The sequence below is a fragment of the Nilaparvata lugens genome, chromosome X (assembly GCF_014356525.2).
Source record: "Nilaparvata lugens isolate BPH chromosome X, ASM1435652v1, whole genome shotgun sequence".
Lineage (NCBI taxonomy): Eukaryota > Metazoa > Arthropoda > Insecta > Hemiptera > Delphacidae > Nilaparvata > Nilaparvata lugens.
In genome coordinates, this window is record NC_052518.1 from 83,210,430 (window position 1) to 83,233,525 (window position 23,096).

The following is a 23,096-nucleotide window of genomic DNA, read 5'->3' on the forward strand; positions in this document are numbered from 1 at the left end:
TAAAGAATCAATCTGACAATTTTGATGATTTCTATTCCATGGGTTTTAAATAAAACACGTCTATTTTACTTATAGCACAAATACTTTATTTACAAAACAATCAAGTTTATAGAAATTACAAGAACAGTGTGATGATCAAATAATTATGTAAATGTAAAACATATAATACCTAAAAGTGATTCTACAGAATAAATATTATACTAAAATGCTATTGAATAGAACCTAAGAAATGTATGAATAAATTAAGCATAATAACATTTCGATAGGATTAAACTGTCAAATTAATTATTAAAATGAATTCTATTTAAAATGATTGATGGAGAATATTATTATTCTAAAACACGTTAAAATATTGAAGAAAAAATAATTTAAAAATTGAATAAATAAATTTTAAAAATTAAAAATTAATAAATACATTTTTTAAATAAATATAAATTATTTATTTATTCAATAAAATAAACAAAATTTATGAATAGATGAATCATCAAAGTATGGTAATATTGAATCAAATAAGCTTCCAAAAAATTAAAAATCGAACTTAAAGAACAGGGTACAGAATAATGCACAATAATTGAAGGAAAAGCACTATTACAGACTGAAAACTTCAACAAGCACTTTCATGTGCTATTTAGAAGCTGTGGTGTAAAAATAACAGAACGAGATGATGATGATGATGAGATAAATTATTTCTTACTAGTACAGCGGAGCGGAATACTTTCAAATAACACTAATTAAGCAACAACACCAAGAAAAAGTTGAAAACTAGTTAAAATACGAATAATGGATGCAACCATCTTTATAACACTCAAGACTTATACATTTATATGTTAACGTTTCCAACAAATATTTCCAGTTTGAATATTAGCTTACATATATTTTACAATAGACACTGAATACTCAGGAATCAACTTCAAGCTCTCATGGATTTAGTTTCAACTGCATCCAAAATCGCACCGCGTTGTCTCCTTGGATATTGAGAATAGATGTTTTAAATTAATCATCACGGGTATCTGTCCATAATATGACAAATACTTGTTCTCAAAATTGCCAAGAAAACTCATTCACATACTCAAATTTTGAGTTTTATGCTCAAACCACAAATTAATGATCATCCTGAAGATATAGCTTATAACACAGCAGAGACATTTAGGCAAAGTTTCACATTGGTTCAACATCAATCTCGGGATTTTATTAGAAAGTAGGATAAATTTGAGGTTTGAACCTCTTAAAACACAGAGTACACTTTTTGTTATAAGGAATTAATTACTAGACATAAACACCACTTATTTAACATTCATCGATTACATATTTTAATATGTTGATCCACTAGGAGTGAAACTCTTGGAGTGACTCACATCAAAAGTGGCGTCTAATGTTAGATATACATAAAACATTTCAATCGAGTATTATTATTTTTCTATACATATTCTACAATCTGTGCTATAACATAAAACCACTACAAATGTGTGCTCAATGAGATTGATATATTTTCAATATAATATATTAAACACACAGTTTGATTTGCATAAATATGTGATCCTGTTAGACATAGAAAGGGCGATGTCTCTCTGTCTCTTGCTTGTTTGGTATCATTCCCTTGTTTCCTCTTCCATTGTGAATATATCAACAATATACAATAAGAATCACTTAATTATTCAATAACATTCTACATGACACCAATTGAAGATATAATATTGGGTATGTATAACATCTAATAACATTTTATTACGTGAGAAAACTAAACAAAATTACTTTTTAGAAATAAAACTTCAGAAAATACTATTTATTACAAAAATACTGTTCATATTATATAGACATCAACTATTTAGATAATATACAATCATAATAAAGTAATTATATAACTGATTGAAGATTGAAGGATAGAAAGTACGGAGATAACAATTTGAAAGATAGGTTAAAATTTTATAAGAGATACATTGGCTCTTCTATTTGATAATACTCACCAAATAAGAATTCGAAAGATAGGTTGAATTTTTATAAAAGATACATTGGCTCTTCCATCTGATAATCCTCGCCGGTTATCAAAGGGAAAAGAACCACTGCATTGAATTACTAATGACTTGAGCATAAGACAGCGACATGAAAGTGTCTCATACATCTTAATATGCCGAAAACTATTCTGACTTCCATACTCTAAGTAGCCTATATTTTAAACGCAGCCTTATTCCTTCCAAAACACTCTTGAATAAATTTGGTATATGATTCGTTTAGATGACTGTTGTAATAAAATATATTCTTCACGATTCAAAGGGAATGGTGACAATAAATTTAGTTCCTTCGTTCACTTTAATATATCACAGCCTCATTAAATATTCAGTCATAATATAGGCAAGAGGACAACTCAGCAGGCTACTAGCGGCAGTACTGCCTGCAATACCAATACTTCAACTATAAAACTAAAAAATTTCAACATATTTTCCAACTTGGAAATAAACTACATAGGAATGAAGAAATATAGCGTTGAAAATCATACTCAGAATCATTATCATCATCAGCCCATGGATCTTATTCAAATTACAACTTGCATCACAAAAGCCTATGCTACAATAGAAATGCTTAAGAATCTGAGATTTGATACGGAAACCTTGAAGTATTACACTTGGAATGGTTTCCGTTCATTTTTTGAAAAGAGATCAGAAAAAGATACAATACATTATCTATTTTCCAATGATTTTTTCTAGAAAGCATTCATTCATTCAAATGAACTTTTAATACTTTACAAAGGATAAGACGTATAATTACTAATATTTATACAGATAACACATCATTATAGTTCCATTTTTACGTGGAAAATCAGTGACTATATAATTACAGAACACTTATCTACATAGCTCACCAAATGGATACTTACTGGCGACAAGGTCAACTTATCAACTTACAGGAGGTAAGCTTACTTTTAGGTGGACCGAGCACCGGTAGCGGATAGAGAAGAGGAGTTCCACCGGGGAATATTTATTCTAAATATTTTAAATTACTGACTAACATCGAATTGTATTTCTATCCCAATCATAAACTCTAATGATTTGGTTTTTTGCAGGCATCTGAATGCTCATAATAATCCATATAATCGAAATATGAAACACCAGTCATATTATACTAAACATGAAAAATTCTGATTCATTTCAGAAAGCTACCATAAGAAGTTTTTTTTAACAATATCCTACAAATATAACACACATTTGCACCGATGAAATACAACATCAATACACAGATTTACGTAGAAATTTGAAGCAGGTTAAATAACAATATACATATATTTTTTTCAAATTGATATCGAGGAATTATAATATAAGGGTTTCAATTCATCAATTCTGCAAAAGTAAATATAAATTTAGTGGAACAATGCTTGACTGGAGCATAATTCTTATTTAAAATTCCTTCGTGAAATGGGAAACTATTCCATTTTTCAATATACTGTAACTCAATAAATAACCAACCAACAAAATTTGAATAAAGCTTGAAGATTCAGTCAATATTCTCAAAGTAGAAAACTAATCTCAGTCTGTAAAACATTAGGGATATAGATTAAAGATTTTTAAGCGAACGTTTAAAATGAGTCTAGTCGGACTTACATGTCTTGCTGGTAAACTCGATTCCTATCAACTGGTCATGCATTTTTAAAAAGTGTAGCATTCCGCAAAATCACTACACTATACAATAAGCCCCTGACAGTACTCTCCTCTCATGTTCACAAAATGGAATGTAGAGTTATTTCATTCATAAGCCATATAATTCACAACCCTAAGCCAGCACAATAGAATTATGGTTGTATCTAAGTGTACTATACAGAACGAAATAATGATTTTATATTTTTAGGGTTTAAATATCGAGAAATAGGTCGATTGGATTTTCAAAGTGAAAAATATCTAAATTCGAGCCGATAATTACATCAAAAATGTATTTGAAAATTCTGAAGAATTCAAGGTTCATGTGAAGTATTTGAAAATTCTGAAGAGTTCAAGGTTCATGTGAAGTATTTGAAAATTCTGAAGAGTTCAAGGTTCATGTGAAGTTGAAGTTTCAAGAGTTGCCATCAGGGGGAGGAACGAGGTTGAATCTCTGAATCAAAGTGATTTACTCTGTGGACTATGAAAAGAATATTGGATGATAGATAAGAAGATACAAGACAGACTTTACTGATTAACTAGGCTCATCCTTGCTTATATTACATTAGTTTATTTTCTTTTTTCGACTAGATTGAGGGACCAAATTCGGTGTGAATTACTATGCAAAGAAGAATATTTTATGGAATTATTCATAGATTTCTTCAGTTTCCTCGACTATTTGAAAGTTAATTTCCGGAAGAAAAATTGTCGATTTATTAAGGGTTACAACTCTTCAGTAAGGCCAGAGTAAACTGCAGTAGTACATTAGATGGCACCATAATAGACACAATCACTAATTAGAAGATAAGTGATCACCATAAAGTAAGTCCTTCTCTCGTCTGTATACCACTCAATTGATCAGTCCTCAAAGGCTTCTGTTTGCCTTACCGAGACAGGCAAAGGTTTCTTAGCACTTTTCGATGACGAATCTTAGTCATCACCGAAGCAACTGGATAGCCACTGCAGCGCCGAGAACGGTAAAAACGGATGGCATGATCATGCCGGTGAGGTCCCTGGAAGCGCTACTTTCGCTGCATTTACCTACAACACAACAAAAATCCACTCACAACATTTCCATAAAATAATTCAGATTCATAATGTAAGAGTAGATAAATTGTGATCTAGTTTTGACCTGCCAATATTCTAATATTATTTCAAAATGTATGTATTTAGGGCTACTTATTTTTATTTATAAAATGACTAAAATTGTTTAAACATTTAATTTATGTTTTTAATATATTATTTTGTATTCATTTCAAAAAATGGTACTATAATGCTTTTTTATAAATTTTAATATTATTTTATTTTTGTTGAAGTCTAGACTAGCTATAAGGAGATTCACGATTTAATGTCAGTGGAAATGATAGGACGCATAATTACCACGCTTCTTTTTCTACAGGATATAGCTGTGATTCAAGTTACCACGGTATAAATGATATAATATTAATAGTTTATTCTTGATGATGATAATAATGATCAATTGAATCTCAAGTATATTATATTTGTCAAGAATATGAATCATCATCATTAAGATTGAATACATATTTTTGTAGATAATTATATTTCTACATAGTCTACAAAGTATTTGGAGTTGGGAAAGGATGGAGCTATCTGCTTTGTCTAATGACAGATAAGGATTGCAAACCAATGTTAATCAGATATAGAGCAAGAATCTCACACACTATAGAACACTTTCTTTCAACTCATATATTTGACAAGATCCATCTATATTCATTACAATATATCATAATCAATAATAATTATTGTATTGTTCACTATTATGTTCATTTCATTAATTAATCAATTCATTTCCAAAAACACCTAATCAAAATTAAATCTAAATTTGAAATTGTTATATTTTAATTTATAGCTTCAAAATTGATTTTTGAAGTAGGAATTAACATGGACATAACCTACATAATATTAGAGACAAAATTAAGAAATAGAAGAAGGTTTTAGCAGTAACTTATTTTTTATTTTTCAACTATTGTATTGTTTGCTCTACCCAATAAATAAATGAATAAAATTATTCATTAGGAGAGTATCATATTACCCCAAAACTATTTCTCTCCCCAACTTTGATCCTCAATAGTCCAAAGGTTAATTTTCATTTTTTATGATTATCACGAAAATTTATAGTCGATATTATAAAGTTTATATAGTACTACTTACCAGGATTAGTGATATTGTAAGACCATTGAGTGGGGTGAGCGGGGGGAAAGCAGGAGGTAGCGACGCGGTGCAGACTCATTTCACCAGGCTTCTGGATGAACACGAAGCAGTAGTGTTTGGCATCTGTGGATTTACGACTGGCAGGGGACACCACCAAGTAGCTGGTCAAGTTCTCAGTCCAACTGCCATGACAGATGTAGCCTGGTTGAACAAATTTAGAAAAAAGCTCATTTATCAATAAAATAAACTATAAATATGAATTATATTTGAATGAATGAATAACATGGGCAAATGCCTTGCGTTGAGAAGCGATTACGACTGAAGAGTTGAATGTATTGTTACTTAAAAGTTTTGAGCTAATGCCTCCATTTACCAATCAACCATTTTGTGATGGATGGGGAAAATTGGAATGGAGCCTTTTGAAAATACAAGTTATAAAACACAGCTAATATGTTCTGCCACACGTCTGAAGATGGAATATACCTCTGAAGATAATTGATAGTCGAATGAACAAACAGATGGAGAACTGATTTGAAACTAACAACATTACAATCTTTTAAAATTTGAAATAATTGAATAAATGCGCTTTTAATAACACTCATGTCATCCGAATATGTCATAAAATGTTACATTCATCAAAGTTTCAGGCAAAGGTATTGGGACAAAGTTCAGGCAGCTGTAGCACGAGTGGCAATCACTAACTAAAAACATGTTTATCTCAATAACCAAAAACTGATTTCAATCTATTGAAAATTTCCCGATAATCAAAATCTTGTTCTTAGAACTTTTTATTTTGTTATCACCAATATTCGATACAGTTGAAAAATCGAGTTGAAACAAAATTGAGTTCTAGTTCTATCAGTTTGTTGAGATTGAATTCTACATAACCTATAGAATTTACCAAACAATTGTTGTTGAGCTTTTATATGTCTATACTTCTATAAATCTAACCTACTAGATGCAAATATTGCTCTAACAGTGAATTATCATTCAATAATAAGTGGTGTGGTGGAAAAATAAATGTAGACAAAGTTGAAATCATCATCTCGATTCTATCTAGCAAATTCTATCTCGTTTGGCAAATATGATCTTTCCTCACCTGCTGTACATCGTATCAGCTAAACCATTCAAATTAATTTTCAATCTACGAAAAAAATTCAGAATGTCAGTCTGAAAAAGAACAACATAGTTGATACATTATTGTGCAATGTGCGATGAATCAACCATGATTTTTTTAATAATTGCTGACCTTTGGAGGGCTCTTCCGGACAAGAAGAATAGAATTGCATGACATCGGAGGGTTCGGTACATCCAATTGCCACAGAGGTGTAGGCCGGCATCTCTCCCTGACACTGACTGGGGTTGGTGGTATCACTGACTTGGACCTCTTCTTGCACGGGTTCAGCATGAGGCTGCTGCACTGACGCCTGAATTGTGAAACGGCCTGGGTTCGGGCAGTGCATCGGTTTCAGTGAAGTAGCTGAAATAATATAAAAGTTCAACTAATCATTACTGACTAATTTATGTTTGAACTGCAGGTTATCAGTCACTATTCTCAGATTCGTAACTGATTCAAGTTTGAACAGTTGATAAGCCAAAATTGTATGAAGTCTGTTTTGTTTGTTTATATGATGTATGTTTTATAAAAATATACTCCTTTCAGAATTGAAATTGCTACATATTCAATGAAGAAAAAATACACATGTTCAACATTTCTAGAATCAATATTCACTTTCTTGGTAAGGGCTACTCGTACATGTCTAAAAATTGTACGATTCACGGTATATTGAAGAAGTATCGGTATCACGGTATCTTATCCTAACAACCGTGGTACGACTCACACGAAAATTACAAGTCGAAACATGTTGTGAGAAATAAAATAAAGTTCGAAAAAGGTACTTAATTATTTCTTAGGTACTTTTATTAATTTTTATTAAAATTAATACACTACACTAAAATTAATAATACGTTAAACATAAAAAAGTGTTCTTTCCTTGTAACAATTTTGTGTTCTATGTGAGATATATATCTATGAGAGTAGAATCTATTTAAACACACGGGCATTCACAGTATTGGGAATAATTTCTTCCAATTTTTAGACAGACTTCACTGAAGCAAACATTGTCGTATCTTTTCAACCACTTGAGTCAAAATTATATCCTGTATAACTCGGTAACATACGTTTCTGGTTTACATAAACTTTTTTCCTTTTTCTATCAAGAGATCTTTGAGTAATTTTCAAGCAATATGTATAATAATAACATGGAAACACTGCTTATGATGGGGTACTTGGTAACCAAATTATATATATATATTCTTTCTTTGGGATACATTTTTGAGTGATAAGTAATGTAATATGGAAAGTATACGCTTTGACATATGATTTCTCATGGTAATATTTTTCTATTATGGAAATTGTATTGAAAAACAAACTTTTTAAAACTTACTAATCGAGCTAAAAAAATAAATACTAATTACTAAGAAAATAAAATTATTTGGATGCAAAATTGAGGATTGGTTGGATACTTACTGACTAGAGTTACAGGATTGGTGGGAGTGGAGACGTCAAAGTATTCAGGATTACAAGCTTCATATTCATCTTGAGATTTTCGAGCTGGAATCGAGATTATTACATTACAGAATGCTTGATAATAAACATGATATCGTATAGGTGTATTTGAACAAATTTTTTTATGTTTATAAAAACAAAAAAAAGTAATAAGTTTATGCTTCAACTTCTCTTAATTAAATTTTTATTCTAGTCTAAAAATATGGATAGAAGTATTTTAAATTTAGATTGCTTGGATACTGAAAAAAATGAAACTTCACACTCATTCATTATAAACTTTTATAAAACATATTATATTTCACAAATCTAATGATATTATACATATTATTGAACAGAATAAATATATGTTTAGTATAAAAAAGAAATACCTATTTCAAAGAATTATTCTACTATGATATAAATAATTGATAAATTTCCATTTAGTTTGAAATAAGACGCTATCTAAAATTCTATTTGGAAGAATTCAGGGTTTTTTATATATATATATCTGAATAGCAAACTGAATTGATACTAACTTATGTATGGAAGTTACAAAACGAATTTCAAATGTTGGAACTAGTAATTTAAAAAACTTACTTGAACGGTAGACTTGAATCACATGTGCGTCTCTTTGATAGAAGATCATACAGATATATCCATTGTCACTGGAACAACAATTCAAACACAGAAATTGATTTAACCGATTTTTAGCACCAATTCTGTTTCCAAATATTCAACTGAACCAAACAACAAAGAGCAAACAATAGATTTGAAGAATATTTTAGAGTTGGAATTCCTCAAATGCTGTGTTTTATAAACTTTAAAATTGGATAGATTTCTAAAATCGTGTGTAGACTATTAAATATCCTATAAAATGAAATTCATTCAAGGTTAATCCAATTCTAGTCAAATATTCAACACACCCTTCTTGAAATATTCAAAGTCAAGATTCCAAATGATTTGGATGATTCAATCATATTGTATTTTTTGATTTGTGGCACTTCTAATGATGGAATAAGAATAAAAATAAAATTTGATGAACTTTTGAAGCAATTTATCGTATTTAAAACAAATTCGATTCCATGGATTCGGTTTTACATTTGGTCTAATCAAGCAATATGGTGAAGTGATTTTAATTTATCTTTTGAAGGAAGTCAATACAAATTTGATTTAATCGAACAATATGTTTGGATAATAATAAAAACGAAAATTGTGATGCAATATATAAGTGGATTCTTGAAAATCGTACTAACGGTCATTTCAATTGCATACTTTTTTGAAGTCTATTTCAGATCGTTTTGAGTTGAATTTCAATTTTGGAATGTATATTTTGTTCAAAACTATTAACGACATTTGCTAGCAAATGAACTGACCATCCTGTAGTGATGTGAGCGACAATTGAGACCTGGTGACTAGTAGCGTTCGAGTGGATCCTATGGCAGACGAGACGGCTGTGAATTTCTCCATCCGTTTCGGAAACGCGTAGCGTAGCATTTCTGTGCGAGAAATGATAGGTGTGTGCAAAATCCAGACTACGCCACTGATGATGATTCACAACCCAAGCTGGGAACTTGCAGCGTTCATGCTGACTGTCTTCTACAACAGAAATCATTGCGAAATTTGTAACCATATATTGGTTAAACTATTTTGGAATAAATAGAAGTCGGAATTTGGTTTTCTGCTCAGTTGAATGTGAATAAAGCTGGATTCGCACATATCAGTAACAGTGTAAATGTCCGGTTCAGTGAAATATTGTTTGCTTGAGTTCTAATGCGACAATTCAAACTACGTCCAGCCAAGCGAGTATGAATAGTGCCATTAAGACCAATGGGAAGAATATTTGCATTGATCTGGACGCAGACACTGACTCTGATTGCAAAGTGCCAGTGCCACTCTGATGCCAAAGTGTCTGTGCACCTGATAGAGAACATATCGATCATTCATCAATATTTTTTATAGACATTAATATTTTGTAAGTACTTTATCTATCCATTGAGTACAAGTACAATGGCACTAAGAGAAGAACAACAGGTATCTGTCCAAGGTAATCTGTTAGTAAAGCATACAAACGTAAGTATACAAACGTTTAGATTTGATATGTTAATTTTTGATGTTTTGCCTTTTATTGATGAGTCAGTTGTGATCGTGTTCATAGCAATAAATCTATTTGAAATGGGGACATTCATTTTTGTTATCCTTCCACTCTAAAATTAAATGCCAATAAAAAACTGTATTAATTTTAGTTGAAATTTCAATTAATTAAAACCCGATTACCTTGAGAAGAAACAAACTTATAAATCAGGACTTTTATTGGCAAATACCCTTCCAGCTTCCACCTTAGAAATTTCAAAAAAAACTCTATTCTTATAAATCAGGACTTTTATTGGCAAATACCCTTCCAGCTTCCACCTTACAAATTTCAATAAAAACTGTATTAAATGTTATTGTAAATTTCAATCAAATCAAAAACGATAAGGTTTGAGAAGAAACAAACTAGAAAATGATTCTAAAATAGTTGTAGCTTTAGTGATAATAATCACTAATAATTTCAATGAATTTAGTGAAAAGCTTACTGCGAGACAATGTCATAGTTTTGCTGCCATCACGAGTAGACTGGAGGCCATTGCAGGTAGCATCTCCACTCTGAGCCACGTCGTATTCGCCATTGAACTTTCTCTCATACAGGAAACAGCGATATTTGTCTTCATCCGGTGCAGCTAGCTTATGCTCCATTTCCAATTTGGCAACTAAGAATCGGTCGCTACCATCTTTCCAAGTGGCTAGGCATACCATTTCTTCCACTAAAAGTTAACAAACATAATAGAGTTTTTATATTGTTCAAACAATCACAACAGTTAATTGAGTATGGTTTCAATGACTTTGCTGTGAAATTGTTCAGATCACATAAAAATACACAACCACAAATTTATTAGAATATAAAACATATTTTGGAGAATATAACAAATTATCGATATTTAATTTAATTTGTGGTTGTGACTACTTGGAGTTTTTATTCAAATAGGATAATTAGATGACTGAAAAGCTCAACTCGTACCATACTTTTTCTATCCATAAAGCTTTACCTATCCATAAAGCTTTGATATCATTTACCCATTTACAATGATACAATGATGTAAGTCCAACCAAATCGTATTTTCGTCAAGTGCATTAAAGTCGCTGTGATAACGCGCTTGATTCTAGAAACAAAGGTTCCCGGTTCGAATTCAGCCGGAGTCATTATTTTTCGCTACGACTTTTCAACTTCAATGAAGATTATCTATGTAATTTTTACCAATTGGATTATAATGGAAACTAATATACTTGACCTCTCGAAAGGAAAGCGGAATATTAGGCTACGTACATGCACTCTGAGAGCCAGCGATGTCAGGGCAAGCAGCGTATCTGAATAGTAGCCGGGAGTCATCTGTACAGGAGTCAGCTGTTGAGGGGGGAGAGTTGCAGACGCCTCTGCCACCATTATAGGACACACTGAAGGGTGGAGCCCTGAAAGGACAGCTGATCGGCTCCACGTCGCGATTCCTGAACATCGAGTATTGAGAGTCGATATCGATAGCGTTGCAAAGATCGGCCTTGTCTCTCAACGGGGAGCAAGAACGGGATGGAGCTGCACAAATAACCAATCATTTCAATATTTTACACTAGAAAACATTTGGAGGAATCACACAGAGAGGATGTATACACACAGAGAGCGATCTGGCGTTCCGAGTTGCAGTGGTATTAGAAGGGTATAAATATAAAATACAGAGTGCAGAATGTCCCACTAAAGGTGGAACAGCCAATGAACACATGCAATTTGAACAAAAAATGTTTCGTAAAATTTCCTTATATCGACCTTCGATTTTGAGATATAAAAATTTTTCGATATTTTTGAAAAACGTCCATAACTAGAAAACTATCAGTCAAAATCTAATTCTAAGGATATGGTTGGAAATAGGGAGACATTTTCAATACGATTCGATCTAATTCGTTCCTTTTTTGACGTTTTTTAACTTTTTACTAGCGCTTAGCGCTTAAAGTTGAAAAAAGTACATTCGTCGAGTTTAAAGCAAAACTTTCAATAGTTTGAACGCTCATAAAAAGTTCAAGAACGTTGAACAAGAAGACAAATTGAATGAATCCTATTGAAATGTCTTCCTCTTTCCAACCATATCCTTAGAATTGGATTGTGATTGATAGTTTTCTATTTATTGACGTTTCTCGAAAATATCGAAAAATCTATACATCTCGAAAATTAAGGTCGATGTCGATATAAGAATATTTTAGTGGACATTTTCCAGTTATTACACCTTTCCTTGTTATGACACACTGTATATGGATATCTATATCTATTTGCTCCAAAAATGGATATTATCTCTATCCTCCTAAGATCGCTGTGATTGCTGATCGCTCTCTGCTCTGTGTGCACACACAATAGAGAACGCCTGCTAGAAATCATTTCAAAAGGCAAGTATGTGTATTTGAGTCAATATTGATAGATTTAATGATATTCAAGAAATTTCTAATACATTTATAATTTCATTCTATAAATAGAATGTATTATATTATATAGAAAACTTACTGACTTACTATTACATGTAGAGTGGCGCAGGGAAACTTTGTAAACTTGTAAATTACAGTTGACAGCATTGTAAAGCCGGCAGTTGTTGCAAATTTTATACAATTTATGTAAGCACATTGCCATTTAGTAATCCTGGATTATTCGAATGATATGGCACTTGCAATAGCTATGACAATGGCAAATGATAAAAATGGTGATGACTGCCGCACAGAGAATATTTGAACAGAATAACAGCTTGTTACGTGTCCTTTTTAAAATACAAGGTGTAAGTTACACATTCCGCAACAATCCATGAATTTAAGAAGGAAATTGAAAACTAAATCACTGCCATTCCTCAAGATTATCTACACTGTCATTCTAGAGATTTTATAAGAGGCTGCTAACTCCAAATGGAAGCAAATTCACCCAATGCCAATTTAAAATGTGAAGAGGAACTTTTGGACATTTTGATTGTAAAAACATCTGAATAACAAACTTACATGATGACTAATCTTTCTGTCAATGAAATAAGATACAAGTTTTATTAATTTATTTCTGGAAATAACATTATCATTTAAAACTTCAACATTTTCCTGTACTGATAAATTTGGAAACAATAATTTGAAACCTACTACAGTACCTAGCTTGCAACAGACGAGTAGGTCAATTTCTTTTTCAACTGTGCATTTATATGTTTAGCCATTAGTGTATACTAAGGTAAAGTTGAATTTTATTGTATCAGTTTTTAGGGGAGAAATTGTTTATTTATATTACACACACTTTACATACAGATATTTACCGTTTGAAGGTGAATGATCAAATGTCACATAAGGCAAAAAAGACAATAACTTTTTCTAGTACCTATCAAAAAACGTTGTGTTTATCAATATTATTCACATGTTTGTTTCTGTTTTGATAGGTTTGTTCCAACTCTTAACTAAATTCGTCAAGAGAAACTATTATGTTTTCAAGATGAGTTTAGTCTATCTATTTCGTAACTCATACGTACAGTGACTGATAATAATTGCACATGTAAACACAATGAGCTATGAAACATAATAGCTGTGAGCATACAATTTACTTCTGATACTTAGACATTGTACAGGACGTTTGATATCTATAATGTATAACGTTACATATTTCGATCTAAAATGAGAAGTTCTGTAAATAATGTAGAAAGATTAGATATTTCTAAACAAATACTCACTTTCTTTGTATTGAAGAACATTGGTATGCTTCATATGAATGTTGATGCAGCTATAACAAGGTTCGGGATTGTTTCTGTGTAAACAAACAAAATCAGATTTAAAAAAAATGTATTTATTTGAATGTACGACAGAAATTTCAATGAATTTCAAGAAAAATGTCTTTATAACGTACTAAAAGAAGATATTCAATTGTTTTAAATCGAGTATGAAGATTATCACTATTGGTAGATTTTGTGGTTGCCACTTGAAAATTATAAAAATTCGATATGGTTAAAAGGAAAACATAACAATTGAAAGTAGATGAATAAAAAATAATATCTAAAAACAAACAATTATTTATAACATTAATATGAATATGAGGTCTTAGTACATCATTTTCGACAATTATTAGTCAGGTAGCTTTGAATCTGAGTTATCATAGGCTTTTATGTATGCATTCGATTTGGCTCTAATTCAAGACGTGGGGTCCCATCTGACCGAATCCCAAAAGGTCGAAGAGTATACTTTCCTATATAGTCGAATCTCATCTAGCCGATGAGATTCGATCAATTGCGACAAACTACAACATTTTTCTATCAAATGGGATTCGACTGTTTGAGAATCGGTCAGATGGGAAAATCAAATTTTCGACCTTCTGCGACAGTTGAGATTTTCGGCCAAATGAGATTACTATTAAAACTTTTCGATCATTTGGGATTCGACCATTTGGGAGAGTTCAAGTTTTAGTGGCATGTCAAATGACCGATTCCCATTTGGCCGAAATTATTATTTTGTCGCAAAAGATCGAAAATTGAAGATTCCCAAATGGTAGAATTGAAACTTGTACTTTCCCAAATGGTCGAATCCCAAATGATCGAAAAGTTTTAATAGTAATCTCATTTGGCCGAAAATCTCAGCTGTCGCAAAAGGTCGAAAATTTGATTTTCCCGTCTGACCGATTCTCAAAAAGTCGAATCCCATTTGATAGAAAAATGTTGCAGTTCGTCGCAAATGGTCGAATCCTATTAGGTAGAAGGAGTTTTGTTTTCCCATATGGTCGAATCCCATCTAGCCGATGAGATGCGATCATTTGCCACAAACTAAAATATTTTTCTACCAAATGGGATTCGACTGTTTGAGAATCGGTCAGATGGGAAAATCAAATTTTCGACCTTTTGCGACAGTTGATATTTTCGGCCAAATGAGATTACTATTAAAACTTTTCGATCATTTGGGATTCGACCATTTGGGAAAGTACAAGTTTCAATTCTACCATTTGGGATTCTCCAATTTTCTATCTTTTGTGACGAAAAATATGATTTTCCCAACTGACCGATTCCTAAATGGTCGATTCCTATTTGGTAGAAAGGTTTTATAGTTTGTCGCGAATGATAGGATCGAAATCGGGATCTACTGATTGCGCTCACAATGTGTTGAACTGCGCCCAACTGAATGTAGAAGCCCGTAGCACTGACTAGGAAACTCTGACGGCTAGATTCGTAGTTCAGCCGCAGCAGGCCTTTGCTCCCGGCATCCTTCAGTCTCCCTTCTCGGCTTTAGGGGTTGAATTTTCTGGTGCTCTCTAAAAGTTGTTGAGTAGTTATATTTGAATACTGAATAATTTATAAATTAAAAATTCTATTATAGATATTTTAAAAGTAGGCTACTGTAGTCATTTTTAATGAGAATTTTGTTATGAAAATACTTAAATTCTGAATAAGACTATGAAAAATTTTAAATTTAAATCAAATAAATTTAATTTTAAATTCAATTGAAAGTTTTGAATTGAAAAATTAAGTTTATAGGTCCTTATCATTAATAAAAAAAATTAAATTGAAATATCTTTTAGTAGAAATGTGTCTATTCTCCACTTGTGGGATGAAGTTAATATATTTATTACTAGCTGGCCCGGCGAACTTCGTACCGCCAAATAGTTGATGCATCTCATGACAAACTTTAGCTGGATGCACACCTCAAAATCTATAACCCATACAAACAATCCTCAAATCCAGACCATCCTATTATTTTTTATTGACCAAATAATCAGTTCAGCATACTCTTCCATGTGCGTGTACGATAAAATCATAACTGACAGATTAATTGATCACGCATATCATTAGCATATAATCGACGTTTCAATCACACATATCACGCATTCAATCACGCATTTAAACATTTGAACATTAAATCATTTAAATATTGAAACATTTGAACATTAAGAGAAATGCCAAACCGTCGACTTAAATCTTACACCTCACTTCGCTCGGTCAATAAAAGAATAATCTTCCCGCAAGGGACTCCCCACCAACAAAAGCCATACGAATTTACTTTTTTTATCAACATCTAAGACATAAGAGTAATCATCTATACAGTCGAACCTTTCTATAACGAATCTCCACTTAACGAAATCCTCTACACAACGAATTTCTTCTCGGGATAATCGTCTTCATTATACAGAGGTTCGACTATATTTAGAGATTTGTCAATAGTGAACTAACTTGGGATAAATAAGTAATAGTAATGTCTTCAATCGCTTCTCAATACTCTTCAATAGCTAGTAAATAATAGAGAAAGCACATTATGATTCGAAAAGAGGGCGAAACTCCGGCGCAATTTCGAATGCATTCCATATTTTTCAAATGAGAATTACATGTACTTTCGGATGAAGTTCACATAGGTTGATCTCTTCCATGTAACACAAGTTTGAGGATATTCTCAACTTCACATTTTTGGGTCAATTCATATAAAATAAATGAGACGCTATTTCTCAGAGATTTCTTAAATTTCTTTTGTGGAGGTTGAATTCTCCTAATTTTAGAAAACTCTCCCGAGCTCGAATAATTTTATTTCATTCGGACAATACAATCTAAATAGAGAATTCTTTCAAAATAAAAGCTTTCAACCCGACTTGAAATGTAGACAATTCTACTTCTCACAAGTTCAATTATTGTTTTATACATTATAATTATCGATATTCAACTGCATTAATCAACTATATATAACAAATAGCATATAACAATTAATATAAATAATTGAATAAATTGAGCTCTTCTAGTTACATTTGTCTGCTTGAATCAATAGATGGATTGACAGATTTTCTCATGTTTTAATGCTTCGAGCGATTTTTCAATTAAAATGTGTTATTGAAGACAAATATCATGAAACAGTCAATCTGAAGGATGGTGAATGATTTTTCCGAGCTTTCTAATTTATTGTATTTCCAAGAGTTCAACATTCTTTGAAGAATGCCATACTGAAAGATGATAATTTTCTGAAATAGCATCTCCACACAACTCTCCGACGAAAATCTATTGATCCCTCTCCAATGGAACTGTGAGACAAATATAATAATGGAAACATGATGAAGGAAAATAGATGTATCAATTATAAATACATTGGTGAAAAACGATCATTTCCTGAGATGGTCTCTCTTTAATGATAATCTCATGATACGTCTACAGCAAATTGCAAGAAACCTAGTAGAATTCATTGTTTCATTGAATTCTCTTCAGCTTGATGTTACATTATTGTTCTCGATCGATTTTGAAGCTGAATTGAACTTAATAAATAAGCGACTTGACGCAATCATTGTACAATGGTAAATATGTAATACATTGATTTCCATGAACAATATACAGAGCTATTCTGTATAATTATTATTATAACTATTCAGAATAATTAAAATCTGAAACATAAGAGTAATCATCCATATTATTTAGAGATCCGTCAATAGGGAACTAACTCGGGATAAATAAGTAATGTCAATAGGTTTTCAATTTTCGATAGGTTTAATTCTTTTAATCTTCAATAGGTTTTCAATACTCTTCAATAATTGAGAAAGCTCATTATGATTAGAAAAGAGAGCCAAACTCCAGCGCAATTTGAATGAGATTTGAGTCTTTCACATTCCGTATTTTGTAAATGAGAACTACTCCCACTATAGATGAAGTTCACGTATGTTAATTTCTATCATCTAACACAAGTTTGGAAATATTCTCAACTTCATATTTTCTGGTCAATGAATGTAATATAAATGAAATGCAATTTTTAAGAGATTTCTTCAATTTCTTTTGTGGAGGGTAAATTCTCCTAATTTCAGAAAACTTTCCTGGGCTCGAATAATTTTATTCTATTCAGACAATACCATCTAAATAGAGAATTCTTTCAAATTGAAGGATCTCAATCCGACTTGAAATGTAGACAATTTCACCTCTCACAAGTTCAATAATTGTCTTCTACATTATATCAATCTTCAATGGCATTGTTAGATTTCGTCTGCCGTCCATTCTTCACTTTAGCTTCTTTGTAGTAGTCGCGCTGGCAGTTTTTTGAATCTTGGCACGCTTCTGCTGCCAACTTTACTTTAATCAGCTGACTTGTTGGTCGCTCTTGTTTTTCGTCATTCTTTCTTCATTTATAGCTTTAGAATACATTGCATATTTTTTAAAGATTTTCGTCGATTGTCCTATTTAGGTTGTTTTCAGGTCTAAACTTTTATAGCTTGATTTTTTGGTTTTGCATTGTACAATACTGCTTTACCCCCTGCTTCGTCTCTCGTAAACTTTGTTCGTTTCTCGCTCCAACTCGCTTTGTCCAGAGATCATGTAGCTCTGCATTCTTCAAGTTTTGAAACCGTTCTTTTGCACTCAATCTCAATTTTCAGATCACTTTTCAAATGTTATAAAGTGTCTACAATCAAGTCAACAATCAATCTTGAGTTTTAAACTTTGAAGTCTTAAATTCTCATAACTTTCAATTCAGTGCATCGCAACTACACGTTTCATGTCTACTCAAGTGTTTTTCCAAGTTACTTTGGACTCAGGTTTCAATGAATTTCAATCAAATTGCATCTCTCAAACATTCGTTCTGCAATTCTAACTCACTTTTTACAAATTTGAGTTGTGCTCCAAGTTCTTCACATAAGATTGTCTCACTGTTGCATCACGTTGCATTGTGACTTACTGCATCGTAGCTGTTAATCACTAATAGCCACATTCTTGCCGCTTTTCTTCCCTTGGAACGACTTCATTATTTTGGATCCTCGCTCAACTCCATGTTTCTCTTGATTCGTGAGAACATTTGCTTCTCCGGTAGTCCTGCCTCTGCTGCAGCTTCCCATCGACATGTCCTGGCCTGGACATGTCCTATCTCTTGGCACTTTGAAGCTGCTAACCTTACATTGAGCTGAATGTTTCAATTTGAGGAGAGTTGCTGAATGGTGTGAAAATAATTGAACCGCCAAGCTGACCTTCTATCTCATATTTCCACAAACTTCCAAATGTAAATTCGTCAATTTTGGAGCTAGCTTCAGTTCATCTCCTTCTATGATGCTCTTGATATTATTTTTCTCCAACACTTGACCTTTGGGAAAATTTATTCCATGATCAAGGAAGTTGTTCCTGAGCAATTTCAGGAGATGTAACACATCATTAAATACCAATATATGATGAGAGGTGATTGATGGGTGATTGGAGAATGATTTTGCAATTGTCACATTCAATGAATTCCATAGACTTTGGTTCCCTCCGCCCATGTCATTCACTACACTAACAACTTTGAAGTCCGATTTTTGTAGTTCAGAAATAAATTCAAAAAGAATATATTTTGTCATTTTTTGATCAAATGCATAATATATTATTTGCTTCCATTTCCTACATAGACTATGCTACTGTTGAAGATTCTAAAATGTTTTGGGAGATAGTACGCGAACTGAAAGGAATTCAGTCAAACAAAAATCCTAATATTAGTGCAGATGAGTGGATATATCATTTTAAACGGTTATACACACCTGAAAGATCAAGTGGACCAATAATGTATGCTGAACCACTTATCATTAGTGATGCGCTTGATAGGATAATTAGTTATGATGAGATAGATATATCCCTGAAAAGGCTTAAAACCGATAAAGCACCAGGAGAGGATAGGATCCTTCCTGAATTTTACAAAAAAGCACCATTAGAATTCAAGGAGCTGTTGTATGTATTTTTCAACAGAACTTATGATGAGTATACGTCCCCTGAGTCTTTTAATAAATCAATAATATTTCCCTTACATAAAAGAGGCGACACCAAGAATCCTGATAACTATAGAGCCATATCGTTCACAAATTCCGTTTATAAAGTATTTGTAGGAATACTATTAAAAAGATTGGAGGATTGGGTTAGAATGAGAAAAATTATCTCCGAGAATCAGGCGGGTTTTAGAGTAGGGTATTCTGCCGTAGATAACATTTTTGTCCTGCATAGCTTGATAAAATATTTCACTACTGTACAGCGTAAAAAAATATACTGTTTTTTCATTGACTTCCAAGGTGCTTATGACTTTATAGACAGAGAAGCACTGTTCTATAGACTTCTTGAGATAGGAATCTCCAGTAAATTCGTAGGAATGATTAGAGCTTTATATAGAAACGCGTCCTCCTCTGTATGGTGTGAAAACGGGTTAACAAGGAGTATTAGATTTAAGAGCGGATTAAAACAGGGCTGCCTACTCTCTCCAATTTTGTTCTCGATTTTCACGCATGATATTTGTGAATGTGTAGGTGGAGGATTGAGGGTGGGGAACTCTAAAATTAATTCCCTTCTTTATGCAGATGATTTAGTGATATTTTCTGATAATATTAGGGAGTTACAAAGTATGATAAATAGGCTGCAACAGTACTGTTTTCGATGGAACTTAGTATTAAACAAAGATAAATCTAAGATTATGGTTTTTAGGAAAGGAGGTAGATTAAGTCGAAATGAAAAATGGTACTATGGTGAGGATCCCATTCAAATTGTAAATGAGTATAAATATCTAGGGGTTACGTTCACTCCCACTTTGTCCCTCAGCAAACATTTTTCAAGTAAGCTAACATCAGCAAGATACGGTATTATAAGTTTATGGCGGAAGTTTATAGGCAGCGAAGATGTACCGTTATCCACTAAATGGCAAGTTTTTGAGACAGTGAGTAGAACAACTATCACGTGTGGTGGTATCAACGTAGGGAGGATGTAGAATGTTTCAATAGATTTTTCATGAAACGAATGTTCGGATTACCGCAGAATAAGCCCAACAATATTCTATATTTAGAAAGCGGGAGGAATATCACTTTCACAAGTCAGTATCTGAAGTCAGTATCTGTTGGAAAAAATGGGATTGTGTTCCTTGTATGTTATTAAACAAAGCATATAACTTAGGTAATTCATTTTCTAACGCAGCACCGATGATAAATTGATGTAAGGTATGTAGAAGTATGATAAATCAGGCACCAGAATACTGAGTGTAATTCATGGAAACGTACGTAAAATTAAATCATGAAGACATATATTTTCTTCTTCTTCTTCTTCTTCTTCTTCTTCTTCTTCTTCTTCTTCTTCTTCCTCCTCCTCCTCCTCCTCCTCTTCCTCTTCCTCTTCCTCTTCCTCTTCCTCTTCCTCTTCTTCTTCTTCTTCTTCTTCTTCTTCTTCTTCTTCTTCTTCTTCTTCTTCTTCTTCTTCTTCTTCTTCTTTTTCTTTTTCTTCTTCTTCTTCTTCTTCTTCTTCTTCTTCTTCTTCTCTTCTTCTTCTTCTTCTTCTTCTTCTTCTTCTTTTTCTTCTTCTTCTTGTAAGTGTGTGCCAAGTTTTTTCGTGATCGGATATGGCATGTAAAATCTAGGGGCGCAGCTCATACATTCATGCCAGCTCAACTAAACACATTATGAGCGCAATCGGTAGAACCGGTTTTTCTATTTCCTTCTCCAGTTTCTCACTCGGCTATCGGTCTGATGAGATTCGATCATTTGCGACAAAATTCAAAACTTTTCTACCAAATGGGATTCGACTTTTTGCGACAAACTACAAAACTTTTCGACCTAATAGGATTCGACCATTTGCGACGAACAGCAACATTTTTCTATCAAATGGGATTCGACTGTTTGAGAATCGGTCAGATGGGAAAATCAAATTTTCGACCTTTTGCGACAGTTGAGATTTTCGGCCAAATGAGATTACTATTTAAACTTCTCGATCATTTGGGATTCGACCATTTGGGAAAGTACAAGTTTCAATTCTACCATTTGGGATTCTTCAATTTTCGATCTTTTGCAACAAAATAATAATTTCGGCCAAATGGGAATCGGTCATTTGGCATGCCACTAAACTTGAACTTTCCCAAATGGTCGAATCCCAAATGATCGAAAAGTTTTAATAGTGATCTCATTTGGCCGAAAATCTCAACTGTCACAAAAGGTCGAAGATTTCATTTTCCCATCTGACCGATTCTCAAACAGTCAAATCCCATTTGATAGAAAAATGTTGCAGTTCGTCGCAAATGATCGAATCTCATCGACTAGATGGGATTCGACCATATAGGAAAGTATACTTTCGACCTTTTGGGATTCGACTATTTGCGACAAAATACAAAACTCTTCTACCTAATGGGATTCGACCATTTGCGACGAACTACAAAATTTTTCTATCAAATGGGATTCGACTGTTTGAGAATCGGTCAGATGGGAAAATCAAATCTTCGACCTTTTGCGACAGCTGAGATTTTCGGCCAAATGGGATTACTATTAAAACTTTTCGATCATTTGGGAAAGTACAAGTTTCAATTCTACCATTTGGGATTCTTCAATTTTCGATCTTTTGCGACAAAATAATAATTTCGGCCAAATGGGAATCGGTCATTTGGCATGCCACCATTCAAGAAGCGCCATAATATTTATTCAATACTACGTATTCTCAAGGATTCAAATTATTGGTTTAGAGCTTCTTCAATCAATAATTACACTAAGTATGATCTTGCTTCCTTCAATATTAAGTAAGAAGTCATATTATGTGATAAGCTTGGAATCATATCTTCAAGATGTATAACATCTACTTTTTTAATAAAATCAAGTATTTTTTAAATAATGAAATTCTAGAGCAAAACCAGAATATGGGTTGGAATAATGCGCAACGTTTCAGTATCGAACATTATTCAATAGCGAAAGCATAGGTGAATATGGTTATTCCACAATGAATAGGTGGTGAACTTCCGGATTT

General features: G+C 32.5%; 1 protein-coding gene across 2 annotated transcripts in view; it reads right to left on the reverse strand.

Moving 5' to 3' along the window:
* Positions 1–700: 700 nt before the first annotated feature.
* The window catches only part of LOC111045223, a 141,048-nt gene continuing 118,652 nt past the window's right edge, over positions 701–23,096 (reverse strand). The window contains exons 4-12 of one of the 2 annotated variants that reach the window (XM_022330575.2): positions 14,112–14,185; positions 11,708–11,971; positions 10,920–11,147; positions 9,720–9,942; positions 8,944–9,011; positions 8,329–8,412; positions 7,048–7,278; positions 5,799–5,999; positions 701–4,667 (exon numbers count right to left, since the gene is read on the reverse strand). In XM_022330575.2, the coding sequence (XP_022186267.2) occupies positions 4,564–4,667; positions 5,799–5,999; positions 7,048–7,278; positions 8,329–8,412; positions 8,944–9,011; positions 9,720–9,942; positions 10,920–11,147; positions 11,708–11,971; positions 14,112–14,185 (1,477 nt within the window). In that variant the 3' untranslated portion in view covers positions 701–4,563. The remainder of the gene's footprint in view (positions 4,668–5,798; positions 6,000–7,047; positions 7,279–8,328; positions 8,413–8,943; positions 9,012–9,719; positions 9,943–10,919; positions 11,148–11,707; positions 11,972–14,111; positions 14,186–23,096) is intronic. The other variant, XM_022330576.2, reaches the window with a different exon arrangement.